This window comes from Sus scrofa, chromosome 13 (genome assembly GCF_054392235.1).
Source record: "Sus scrofa isolate SSC_HxYL_T2T_F1_AM1 chromosome 13, Sscrofa_HxYL_maternal_Yorkshire_Landrace_v2.0, whole genome shotgun sequence".
In the NCBI taxonomy this organism is placed as follows: domain Eukaryota; kingdom Metazoa; phylum Chordata; class Mammalia; order Artiodactyla; family Suidae; genus Sus; species Sus scrofa.
Window position 1 is genome coordinate 154,072,747 of NC_139395.1, and position 13,836 is coordinate 154,086,582.

General features: G+C 33.7%; 1 protein-coding gene across 33 annotated transcripts in view; it reads right to left on the reverse strand.

The window, feature by feature from the left end:
* Positions 1–13,836, reverse strand: part of STXBP5L (syntaxin binding protein 5L) — a 325,816-nt gene that overhangs the window by 193,959 nt on the left and 118,021 nt on the right. For all 33 annotated transcript variants that reach the window (XM_021070302.2, XM_021070300.2, XM_021070297.2 and 30 more), the window contains one exon: positions 1,559–1,642. In XM_021070302.2, coding sequence (XP_020925961.1) covers positions 1,559–1,642 — 84 coding nt within the window. The remainder of the gene's footprint in view (positions 1–1,558; positions 1,643–13,836) is intronic.

Consider the following 13,836-nt stretch of genomic DNA (forward strand, 5'->3'; position numbering starts at 1 on the left):
TATCTTTATTAAGATAATAGAATGTATAGTCATGCATTAAAGTCAATAGAATATATATATAATCATATAATTCTAGGTATAAAGTAGGCATAGTGTAGTATTCCACTGACCTAAACATTGTTAATCTTTATTTAAACATTTAGTTGCAAAATTACTTTTGCTTACTTTTTTAAGGTTAGAAATCTTCCTTCCACACTTTATAAGGCCACAGGAAAACTGGCAGACGTAGCACTTTTCTCTGTTTTCCCTTTTTAGCTGCTCTACTCTAGTTCCAACTGGCTAAATAACAGACAATTTGGACTATTACCTAGCTTCAAGTCTTGAGAGAGGAAGCAATCTCTGCCCTCGTTTTTATATTTTATGTATTTAACAAAAGGAAAATTCTAAAACATTTTTTTTCTTATGATTCAAGTTGCCCTGGAAATTGATCATAAAGAACATAATTATATGACATTGCTTGCCAGATCATTTTTCACCAATCATAACAAAATTAACTAGCTGCTATGTCATTTACTTCTGAGTTCTTTGTCACCGCGAGAGTAATCTTGTATATACCATAAAAATTTTAGTTTCCCTGAAGCACCAAGAAGTAAATTGGGAGGAGAGGGTTATGGGACAGCTTTGTATCTTTGAGCACCAAAACTTAAATTTTACTATTATGAGGGGATGGACGAGAGCACATAAAGAAATTGTTCTAAAAGAAAAGTGTTTTCCTTTTAAATTTATCTCCTGATAAACACACTATTGTCAGTGTTTCTTAAATTCTTTGGCACTCTTTCCATTTAAGCCTGGGTAATAACTTGACAGTGATTTTTTTACCTTTATTTTCCACCACAATGCCATTTTAAAAATTTAATTGAGAGCCTAGATGATCACCTTTATTTCCACAGCTAAAAGATGTAATTCCCCTTTCTCACCTTTTGCCCCTAGCCTCATTCTCTACACATTAGCTTCTTTTTAAGGAGGAAATAACTAATGGGCTAGAATCAATCTTTGAATGTACTTACTGTATTAATTAAGAGAATATTCCTTTATAAAAGTCCATTGCTTTCTCTACATGAAAACCTAAAGTCCCAATTATATACAATAAAACTAATTCAAAATCTGACTCTTATTACTAAGTATTACCAATTTTAAAACTCTCTTTATTGAAAAAGGCAAGTATTAGAAGATAAGGTTTTTCAAACTAATTAATTAAACTTTCTGCCACAGGAAAACAATTTTCTAAGGAAGATGTAAATAGTGTTTTTAGAGAACTTAAGGACAAAAAGTTAAGACATAAGCATGGAGCTTAAAGGAAGGAAAAGCATAGGTAAGAGATAACCACATATGTTAGATGCCCCAAAATGCTTAAAAATAGTCAGTTAAGGCAGAATTCCCACTCAAGAGAACAACCTAGAGTTGCAACTTGAGCTAATACCAACAGGCAGTGTGAGGCACTGGATCAGAACCAGGCAGTTTTCCAATGATAAAAATATTAGTTACATACAAAGCTTAAAAGTAGAAAACAGTCACAAAGTCACAATACTCTTCAAATATTTTAGTAGAAATCACTTACCTCATCATAATAAACTCTCAGTTCTGCTCTTTTAGATTTCAAGTCCCAGAATACTACAGTACCATTTTCATAACCTATCAGCAGCTGGAAAACATTAAAACAATCATTTTTGTAATTCTAACATTAACTTTAGCTTCCTCCAAACAAAGATTAATGTTAATACAGTAAAATCATATTACAAAATACAAATTTATGCAGAATACCCATTTTTCCAAACCTGAATAGGTTTTCTCATTGAAAAAAAATTGGTAATGAACTCTACCTCAGTATAAACATTTACTAAAAAAATATAACTTGTTTCAAAGAAAAATTGAGAAAACATGTAAGACTGCATATGATACAACATAAAAATAAATGAGAAAATTGGAACCAAAGAAAAATGGGAGAGAAAATAATGATGAAATAAAGGATGAAATGTGTTAAGTTTAATAAACAATGTATATGCCATTTCAGTTCTATGCATTTGAAAAATGTAGCTGCAAATCTGGCTTCAAATTTCTTTCCATCAAATTCTATTGTGTCTTTGACTTCTGTCAGTATTTTAAATTGGTGATTTATGAAGTCTCCAAAGTTCACAAAAGTATTCTAGAGATTCATATCACAAAAATACCTGATATTTATAAATCAAATAAGGCAATTAACAATATAAATAAAATTCATTTCAAAAGAAAAATATGAGAACAGATGATTATTAGATGATCACATTCAAGACCCAGTCATTCACTAAATAATGCTAGATGTGCTGATGGTTTTCCTATAGTACAATTCTGAATTAGTATTTGTAGTTATATTTTGTTAAATGTACTCCATCACTGATTTTAAAAAAACAGAAAGGACAGAGTTCCCATTGTGGCTCAGTAGAAACAAATCTGAGTAGTATCCATGAAGACACAGGTTCAATCCCTGGCTTCACTCAGTGAATTAAGGATCCAGGCATTGCAGTGAGCTGTGGTGTAGGTCACAGACACAGATCAGATCTGGCATTGCTGTGGCTGTGGTGTAGGCCAGCAGCTACAGCTCTGATTCGACCCCTAGCCTGGGAACCGCCATGTGCTGTGGGTATGGCCCTAAAAAGACAAACAAAACAAAACAAAGCAAAAAAGCCTAGAACAGATAAAAATAGGCCAACATTCAAATAATGAAAATATTTCCCTCAGATCTGCCTTATGATTTTCTTGAAATTCAGTAGTAGCATTTCTCTGATGAAAATTCTTATAATGTTAACAAAGATGTTTCAATAACAAAAAATAGTAGTAACATAAAATATGATAGTATTTATAAGTTACTAATACATATCATCCTGAGATCTAATCACTTCCCTAGAAATTTTACAAACAAACACAAAAAAATAATAAAAAATGAGCCAGCTGGTAGTTATAACAAGAAATAAAATTTCAAATATCAGGCCATGAAAATAATGTATATTACTTTTGAAGGTACAGCATATTTAAATATTCTATTATTAAATCACAAACAATAAATTTTAAAATTGATTTGACAAAAAATTGAGCTTCTTTACATACTAAAGTAAATGGCATAATGACTTCATATATTTAAAGTAAAAATTAGTGTAAACAAATGAAAATAAAAATAAAGTTTATGAGTCACATATAGTGTACTAAGATATGTATTAACTTCAACCCTTTTTACATACCAGAGAAATGATAAACAATAAATCCAAATCCTATGGGGCATAAGAGAAAAAAATTCTAAGAAGTATATGGAAAGGAGATTTGTAAGTTCAAAAATTTTGGAAAATCTGACCTATGCACGAAAAGGAATAATATAACCTTTCAGAATTTGAGCCCTGAGATGTATGAAATAACGTACTAAAATGCTACTATATATTTCATACTAAACATCTGAAAGACAAATTTATTTTGTTTATAAAATATTACAAGCAAGCAACAGCCTCAGCAAATAAGAAAATACATTAAAATCTCTAAGAGAATTGAGAAAGAGAAAAAAAGCCCCTGACATCCACGGGAAACTAAACAAAAATCACTCTGTGCCCATGATGAATAAAGACAAAAATAAGATCACTGTGTAATCATGCCTGATCATATCAAAAGAGGAACAGCACCCAAATCACAAACACATATCATATATTTGTATGAAATTTTAAAATACATATCTCACAATAGAATATAAGTAACATAAAGGCAAAGAAGTAGGTGATTTCTTTACTACATATCATCAGGACCTGGAAGTTTTCTGAAGAAAACAGTTATCTGAAAAAATATCTGTTAAATTAAGCAGTAAATACCAAATAATCAAAATGATAGATACTATATATTTCCTAATAACCATGAAATAAAATTAGAAGTCATTGATAAAAATATTTTGTAAACTAAAAAATATATTTTTAAGTAATTATGGTCAAAGAAGAAATCATAATGAAAAGTATGAAATAAAACAGTTTGAAATAAAAGTATGAACAAAAATGCCTCATATTGAGCCTTGTGGGATACAGATGAATCCTCATGAGGGAAATTTATAATTTTATAAATACAGGCATACCTTAGAAATATTACAGGTTCAGTAACCAGAATACCTAAATAAAATGTAATACTGCAATAAAGTGAGTCACACAAGTTTTTGAGGGGTTCCTCAGTGCATAATGACTTCTAAACTGTAGTATATTAAATGTGCTATAGCATTGACTAAAAAAAAGGAAAACAATTTGCATATCTTAGTTTAAAAAATTCATAGCTTAAAAAGGCTAACCATCATCTGAGATTTCGGTGAGTCATATTTTTGCAAGAGTAACATCAAAGATCACTGGGTAGACACTAGTGACACCAGGCTCTGACTCCAACATCCATAACCTGGCCAAGGTAGTGGCCACAGCTTGCTCTAGCATAAGCCACAGCCAATGCTCACTTTAGCTCCAACCCTCCTACAAAAGTCACCAGGCACACACAGTCTACAAAGGGATATACCATTGCAATGACACACCTTACAGACCAGGTGAGGTAAATGTTTTGCCTTATTCATAAAGACAAACACAGAAAGTCAAACACAGAAAATAAGATGAAATCTCAGAAAATATCCTGATGAGATGAAGATAACAAATACAAATGATAAAGAGTTCAATAAGGTCATAAAAATGCTCAACAAACACAGGAAAATAGGATCAGTGAGAACTTCATCAAAAATTTAGAAAATATTAAAAAGAACCAATCAGAGCTGAAAAATACAATAACTAAAATGAAACATACACCAGAGAAAATAAACAGCAGATAAAGTGATACAGAAGAAATAATAAGTGATGTGGAAATTACCCAATCATAACAGCAAAATAGAGGTCTTAAAGGTCTTAAAGACCTTAAAATAGAGGTCTTAAAGGACCTCTGAGACAACACTAAGACATTCACATCATAGGATTCAGTCCTAGGAGGAGAAAAGAAAGAAAGATCAGAAAACATATTTTATGAAATAATAGCTGAAAATTCCCTACCCCAGGGAATAAAATAGATATACCAGTTTAGGAATCAGAGAGAGTTCTCAAAAGATAAAATCAAAGAGATTCACAAAAAAACATATCATAAGGAAAAATGGCAAAAGTTAAAGGAAAAGAATTATAAAGGCAGCAAAAGAAAAACAAAGAGTCACATAAAAGGAAATCCCAAAGTTCTCAGATGATGTTTTTCAGATGACTGTAGGCCGCTGGAGAGCAGCATGATATATTTAAAGTGCTGAAAGGAAAAAACATAAACCAAGGATATTCAACACAACAAGGTTATCACTGAAAATTAAAAGAGAGGTAAGTAATACCCAAAATAAGCAAAAAAATAAAAGGGTTCACCACCACTAACAGGTGACACAAGTAATGTTAAAGAGTCTTTAAGCAAAAAACAAAAGGCAAAAACAAGAAATGAGAACATTCATGAAGAAAATAAATCTTTTTGATAAAGAAAATGTATAGTGAAGGCAATAGATCAACCACTTAAAAAGCTAGTATGAAGGTTAGATGATAAAGGTTGTAGACTCAAATATAACTATAATGAGCAATTAAAGGATATACAAAAAGATTTAAAATATAATGTCAAAAACATAAAACGTGCTGGGGGAGAATAAAAAATGTAGAACTTTAAGAAAGTGTTTGAATTTAAATAACTATCAGTTTAAAACAAATTATCTACCTATCTATCTACCTACCTATCTAACTATATATCTGCTATATATCTACCTACCTTTTTATCTCATGGTAACCACAAACCAAAAATTTACAATATATACACACACAAAAAAGAGAAAAATAATGAAACATTATATAAAAGAAAATCATCAAACCACAAGGAAGAGATTAAAATAAGAAAAGAACAGAGAACAACTACAAAAACAACCAAAAAATATATAACAATGGCAAAAAGTACATGCCTATGTACTGGATCACCACGCTGTACAGTAGAAAAAAAATTTTATTGGGGAAATAACAATTAAAAAATTTTTAAAAAGGGAAAAAATCCATGAAATTAAGATTTTTTTTGTCTTTTTGCCTTTTCTAGGGCTGCTTCCTGTGGCATATGGAGGTTCCCAGGCTAGGGGGCTAATCGAAGCTGTAGCCACCGGCCTATGCACAACCACAGCAATGTAGGATCTGAGCAGCGTCTGCGACCTACACCACAGCTCATAACACCAGATCCTTAACCCACTGAGCAAGGCCAGGGATTGAACCCACAACCTCATGGTTCCTAGTTAGATTCGTTAACCACTGTGCCACAACGGGAACTCTGAAACTAAGATTTTTTTAAAAAAATAAAGAAAATTAATAAATCTTTATCCAGATTCATCCAGAAAAAAGATTGAGGGGAGCCCTCAACTTCAACATCCCCAGCAGCAACTGCTACTATCAATCACTTTAATTTTTGCAATTTCAAAGGACAAGATGGCTCACCAGTGTGAGTTCCTCTGGGAGCTGCCATTTTGGAAAAGTCTTGCCCCACCAACAACAGCCAGCAGGCACAAGTGCTCAGAAGCCCCACACCAAACAATGATGAGGAACACAGTCCCACGCATCAGCAGAGAGGCTGCCTAATGTCCTTCCAGCCATAGCCATCTCTAATCATAACAGAGACATAGCCCCACCCACCAGAGGTAAGACTCAGCTCCATACACCAGTGGGCAGGCAAAAATCCTTCCCATTAGGTAGCTGCCCACAAGCCCCTGTATCAACTTCACCCACAAGGGGGAAGAAACCAGAAGAAAGAGAGGTACAGAATGCAGCCTGCAGAATGGAGAGTACACAGAAAGCTAGACAAAAATGCAACAGCAGAGATACATGATCCAGACAAAGGAACGAGACAAAACCCCAGAAGAACAACTAAGTGAAGTTGAAAAGCAACCTATATGACAAAGACAACCTATGGAATGGGAGAAAATAATTTCAAATGATGCAACTGACAAAGGCTTAATCTCTAAAATATGCAAACAACTTATACAACTCAACAGCAAGTTAAAAAAAAAAACTGATGGAAAAAAATATGCAAAAGAACTTAATAGACATTTCTCCAAAGAAGATATACAGATATATAAGCACATCAAAAAATGCTCAACATCACTGATTATTAGAGAAATGCAAATAAAAACTACCATGAGATACCACCTCACACCAGTTGGAAAGGCCATCATTAATAAGTCCACAAAGCTGGAGAAGGTGTGGAGAAAAGGGAACCCTCCTGGCACTGTTGATGGGAATGTAAATTGGTACAACCGCTATGAACAACAGTATGGAGGTACCTTAGAAATCTATACGTAGAACTACCATATGACACACCAATCCCACTCTTGGGTGTATATCTGGACAAAACTTTCCTTGAAAAAGACACATGCATCTGCATGTTCATTGCAGCACTATTCAAAATAGCCATAATACTACTCAGCCATAAAAAAGAATGAAATAATGCCATTCACAGCAACCAGCAACATGGATGGAACTAGAGACTCTCATACTAAGTGAAGTAAGTCAGAAAGAGTACAATATCACTTATATCAGGAATCTAATATACAGCACAAATGAACCTTTCCACAGAAAAGAAACTCATGGACTTGGAGAACAGACTTGTGATTGCAAAGGGGGAGGAGGAGGGAGTGGGAGGGACTGGGATTTTGGAATTAACAGATGCATACTATTGGCTTTCGAATGGATAAGCAATGAGATCCTGCTGTATAGCACTGGGAACTATGTCTAGTCACTTATAATAGACCATGATGGAGGATAATGTGAGAAAAAGAATGTATACAAGAATGTGACTGGGTCACCTTGCTGTACAGTAGAAAATTGACAGAACACTGTAAATCAGCTATAATGGAAAAAATAAAAATTGTTTTTTTAAAAAAAGACTTCAGAGTAATGATGGTGAGGATGATACAGTTTTTTTTTATTGGAAAAAAACTGAAGGCAAAGATCAAGAAATTACAAGAAATGTTTAACAACGAAATAGAAGATTTAAGGAACAGACAAACAGAGATGAACAAGAGAATACCCGAAGTGAAAAACTCACTAGAAGGAATCAATAGCAGCATTCAGGATGTAGAAGAACAAATACAAAATATGGAAGTCAGACTGATGGAACTTAGTGATATGGAAGAGAATAAAGAAAAAAGAATGAGAGGACTCTGGGACAACATTAAATGCACCAAGAATTATAGGGGTTCTAGAAGTAGAAAATAGAAAAAAAAAGGGGGACAGGAGAAAATATTTGAAAAGATAATAGCTGAAAACATCCCTAACATGAAAAAGGAATCACTCAAGTCCAGGAAGCACAAGCATCATACAGAACAAACCCAAGGAGGAATTTCTCAAGACGCATATTAATCAAACTGACCAAAATTAAAGACAAAGAGAAAAAATTGAAAGCAGCTAGGGAAAAGCAACACATAATATATGAGGGAACTCTGATAAGATTATAAGCTTACTTTTCAGCAGCAAACTCTACAGGCCAGAAGGAAGTAGCACAATATACTAAAAGTGATGAAAAGGAAAAACTTATAGCCAAGAATACCCTAACTCAGGCAAGCACTCATTCAGATTTGATGGAGAAATCAAAAGCTTTACAGACTAACAAAAGCTAAGAAAATTCAGCAGCACCAAACCAGCTTTACAACAAATACTAAATAAAATTCTCTAGGTAGAAAAGAAATGGCCACAACTAGAAACAAGAAAATCAAAAATGAGAAGGCTCACCAGTAAAGGCACACATATGGTAAAGGTACGAAAGCATCCACACACAAATATGATGTCAAAACCAGCAACTGTAAGAGGAGAGTACAGATAGAGAATACTGGAAATGCACTTGAAATTAAGACACCAGCAACTTAAATCAATCTTGTATATACACAGACTCCTATATCAAAACTCACAGTAACTGCAAACCAAAACTCTATAATATATATACACACACAAATAAGAAAAAGCAATCCAAACACAACACTAAAGATTGTCATCAAACCACAAGAGAACAAAAGAGGAAGGAAAGAAAAAATACAAACATAAACAAATCCAAAACAATTAACAAAATGGCAGTAAGAACATATGTATCAATAATTACCTTAAAAATAATGGATTAAATACTCCAACCAAAAAACACAGAGTGGCTGAATGGATACATAAACAAGAACCATATATATATATATATATATATATATATATATATATATATGCTCTCTACCAGAGACTCTCTTCAGTTCTAGGGACACATACAGACTGAAAGTGAGGGGGTGGAAAAAGATACTCCATAAACAGCCAAAAGAATGTTGGAGTAGCAATACTAATATTAGACAAAATCGACTTTAAAATAAAGAATGTTATAAGAGACAAAGAAGGACATTACATAATAATCAAAGGATCAATCCAAGAAGATATAAGATTTGTAAATATATATGCATCCAACACAGGAGCACCTCAATATATAAGGCAACTGCTAACAGTCATAAAATGAGAAATCAACAATCACAAAATATTAGTGGGGTACCTTAACACCTCACTTAAAGCAATGGACAGATCATCCAGAAATAAGGCCTTAAATGCCACATTAGATCACACAAATTGATACTTTTGAAACATTCTATCTGAGAACAAGAGAATACATATTCTTCCCAAGCACACATGGGACATTCTCCATATATCATATTCTCGGCCACAATTGGAGCTTCATGAAATTTAAGAAAACTGAAATCATGGAGTTCCCATCGTGGTTCAGTGGTTAACAAATCCGACTAGGAACCATGAGGTTGCAGGTTCGATCCCTGGCCTTGCTCAGTGGGTTAAGGATCTGGTGTTGTCATGAGCTGTGGTGTAGGTTGCAGATGCAGCTTGGATCTCACGTTGCTGTGGCTCTGGCATAGGCCAGCAGCTACAGCTCTGATTCGACCCCTAGCCTGGGAACCTCCATTTGCCACAGGAGTGGTCCAAGAAATGGCAAAAAGACCCCCCCCCCCAAAAAAAGGAAAGAAAACTGAAATCATATCAAACTTCTTTTTCAACCACAATGCAATAGGACTAGAAACTACTACAAGATTAAAACTGCAGGGAGTTCCCATTGTGGCTTAGTGGGTTATAAACCTGACTAATATCCCTGAGGATGCTGGTTTGATCCCTGGCCTCACTCAGTGGGTAAGGATCCGGTATTGCCATGAACTGTGGTATAGGTCACAAACACGACTTGGTTCCTATGTTGCTGTGACTATGGCTGTGGCTGTGGCTCTGGCCAGGAGCTCCAGCTCCAATTTGACCCCTAGCCTGGGAACTTCCATATACCACAAGTTCAGCTGTAAAAAGCACACACACACACACGAATAAAACTGCAAAAAAGCTCAGAAACACATGGAGACTAAACAATATACTACTAAACAACTGATGGACCACTAAAGAAATCAAAGAGGAAATCAAAGAATACCTAGAGACAAATGAAAACAAAAACACAATGATCCAAAACCTATGGGATGCAGGAAAAGCAATTTTAAATGGAAGTTTACCTCCAAAATCAAGTAAAATCTCAAATAAACCACTTAACTTTATACCTAAAGCAACTAAAGAAAGGAGATCAATCAAAACCCAAAATTAGTAGAAGGAAAAAAATCAAAAAGATCCAGCAGAAATAAATGAAATAGAGATGAAGAAAACAATAGTAAAGATTAATGCAACTAAAAGCTGGTTCTTTGAAAAGGTAAACAAAATTGATAAATCTTGAGCAAGACTCATTTGAAAAAAAAGAGGACCCAAGTCAATAAAAGCAGAAATGAAAAAGGAGAGGTTACAACTGACACCACAGAAATACAAAGGATCCTAAGAGACTACTATAAGAAACTATATGCTAATAAAATAGACAACCTAGAAGAAATGGACAAATTCTTAAAAAGGTGCAATCTTCTAAGACTGAACAAGGTACAAGTAGAAAAGGTGAAAGAACCAATTATGAGACTGAAATTGAAACTGTGATTAAAAACTTCCAACAAACACAAGTGCAGAACCAGACAGCTTCCCAGGCAATTTCTATCAAACATTTAGAGAAGAGTTATCACTCATCCTTCTGAAACTATTCCAAAATATTGCAGAGGAAGGAACACACTCGGATTCATTCCATTATGCCACCATTATCCTAATATCAAAACCAGACAAAGATACCACAAAAAAAGAAAACGGCAGGCCAACATCACTGAAGAACCTAGATGCAAAAATTCTCAACAAAATACTAGCAAACCGAATATGATAAGTCATTGAAAGGATCACACACCAAAATCACTTGGGATTTACCCCAAGAATGCAAAGATTTTTCTGTATCTGCAAATCAATCGGTGTGATACACCACATTAACAAAGACAAGAACCATAGGATCATCTCAATATACGCAAAAAAAAGTTTGATAAAATTAAACATCCATTTATGATAAAAATTCTAGAAAGTGGGTATAGAAGGAACCTACCTCAACATAAAAAAGGCCATAAATGACAACTGGCAGCTAACATTACTCAACAGTGAAAAGCTGAAAGCATTTCCTCTAAGATCAAGAAAAAGACAGTTATGCCCACTCTCACCACTTTTAATCAACTTAGTTCTGGAAGTCCTAGCCCCAACAATCATAGAATAAAAAGACATAAAAGGAATCCAAACTGAAGAAGTAAAATGTCACTGTTTGCAGATGAGATGATATTACACACAGAAAATTCTAAAGATGCTACCAGAAAACTACTCAAGCTCATCAATGAATTTGGTAAAGTTGCAGGTTACAACATTAACACACAGAAATCTCTTACATTTCTACAAACAAAATGTAAGAAACACAAATTAAGGAAACAATCCCAGTTACCATTGCATCAAAAAGAATAAAATACCTAGGAATAAACCTACTCATGGAGGCAAAAGATCTGTACTCCAAAAACTATAAGACACTGATAAAAGAAACTGAAGACAGCAGAAACACTTGGAAAGATACATACTATGTTCTTCGATTGGAAGAATCAATATTGTAAAAATGATCATACTACCCAAGGCAATCTACAGATTCAGTGCAATCCTGATCAAATTACCAATGGCAATTTTTCATAGAACTAGAACAAAAAAATTTAAAAATGTGCATGGAAACAGAAAAGAACCTGAATAGCCAAAGCAATTCTGAGAAGGAAAAATGGGACCAGAAGAATCAGGCTCCCTGACTTCAAACTATACTACAAAGCTGCACTCATAAAGACCATATGGTACTGGCACAAAAACAGAAATATAGATCAATGGAACAAGACAGAAAGCTCATAAACAAGCCCCCACACTTAAGGTCAATTAATTACATCAAAAGAGGCAAGAATATACAATGGAGAAAAGACAGTCTCTTCAACAAGTGGTGCTGGGAAAATTGGACAGCTACATGTAAAAGAATGAAATTAGAACATTCTCTAAAACCATATATAAAATAAATTCGAAATGGATTAAAGAGTTAAATTTAAGACTGGATATATAAAATTCCTAGAGGAATACATAGGCAGATCACTCTTTGATATAAATTGCAGCAATAATTTTTTGGATTTGTCTACTAGAGTAATGGAAATTTAAAAACAATAAACAAATGGAACCTAATTAATCTTAAAAGCTTTTGCACAGCAAAGGAAACCATAAACAAAACAAAAAGACAACCTATGGACTGAGAGAAAATATTTGCAAAAGATGTGACTGACAAGGGATTATTTGCAAAACATACAAACAGCTCTTATAGCTCAATATATAAAAACCCAACCCAATTAAAAAATGGGCAGAATATCTAAACATACATTTCTTCAAAGACAGAGGACCAACAGGCACCTGGAAAAATGCTCAATATTGCTCATTATTAGAAGTGCAAACCAAAACAAGAGTGAGGGATCACCTCACATCAGTCAGAATGACCATCATCAAAAAGACTGAGTTGCTATGCTGTACAGTAGAAAAAAAAATGTATTGGGGAAATAACAATTAGAAAAAAGAAGAGAAGTGAAAAAATAAAAAAAAATACTACATTATAACCACATGTAGTTTATCCCAGGGGGAAAAAAGACTATAAATAATAAATGCTAAAAAGAGTGTGGAGAAAAGAGGCCCTCCTACACTATTGATGGGAATGTAAATTTGTACACAGAGAACACTTTTGAGGTTCCTTAGAAAACTAAAAATAAAACTACCATATCAACCTGTAATCCCACTTCTAGACATATATCTGCAGGAAAAGTATAACTGGAAAAGATATATGCACCCCAATGTTCACTGCAGTACTACTTAAAATAGTAAAGACATGGAAACAACCATGTCTAAATGTCCATCAATAGATGAATAAAGAATATGTGATATATATACAGAATGGAATACTACTCATCCATAAAAAAGAATGAAATAAAGTCATTTGCAACAACATGGATGGACAAAGAGATTATCATACTAAGTCAAGTAAACCAAAGATAAATACCATATGATATCCCTTATATGTAGAATCTAGAAAAAATATACAAATGAACTTATTTTCAAAACAAAAACAGAATTACAAATACAGAAAACAAACTTATGGTTACCAAAGGGGAAAAGGAAGAGGGATAAATCAGGGGGTTTAGATTAACATACACATACTACTATATATAAGAGAGACAACCAACAAGGACCTACTGTATAGCAAAAGGTACTAGATGCTCAGCATCTAGTAATAACCAATAAAGGATAAGAATCTGAAAAATATGTAAATATATGTATAACAATCACTTTGTTGTACACCTGAAACTAACACAAAACTGTAAATCAACTATTCTTCAATAAAGAAAAA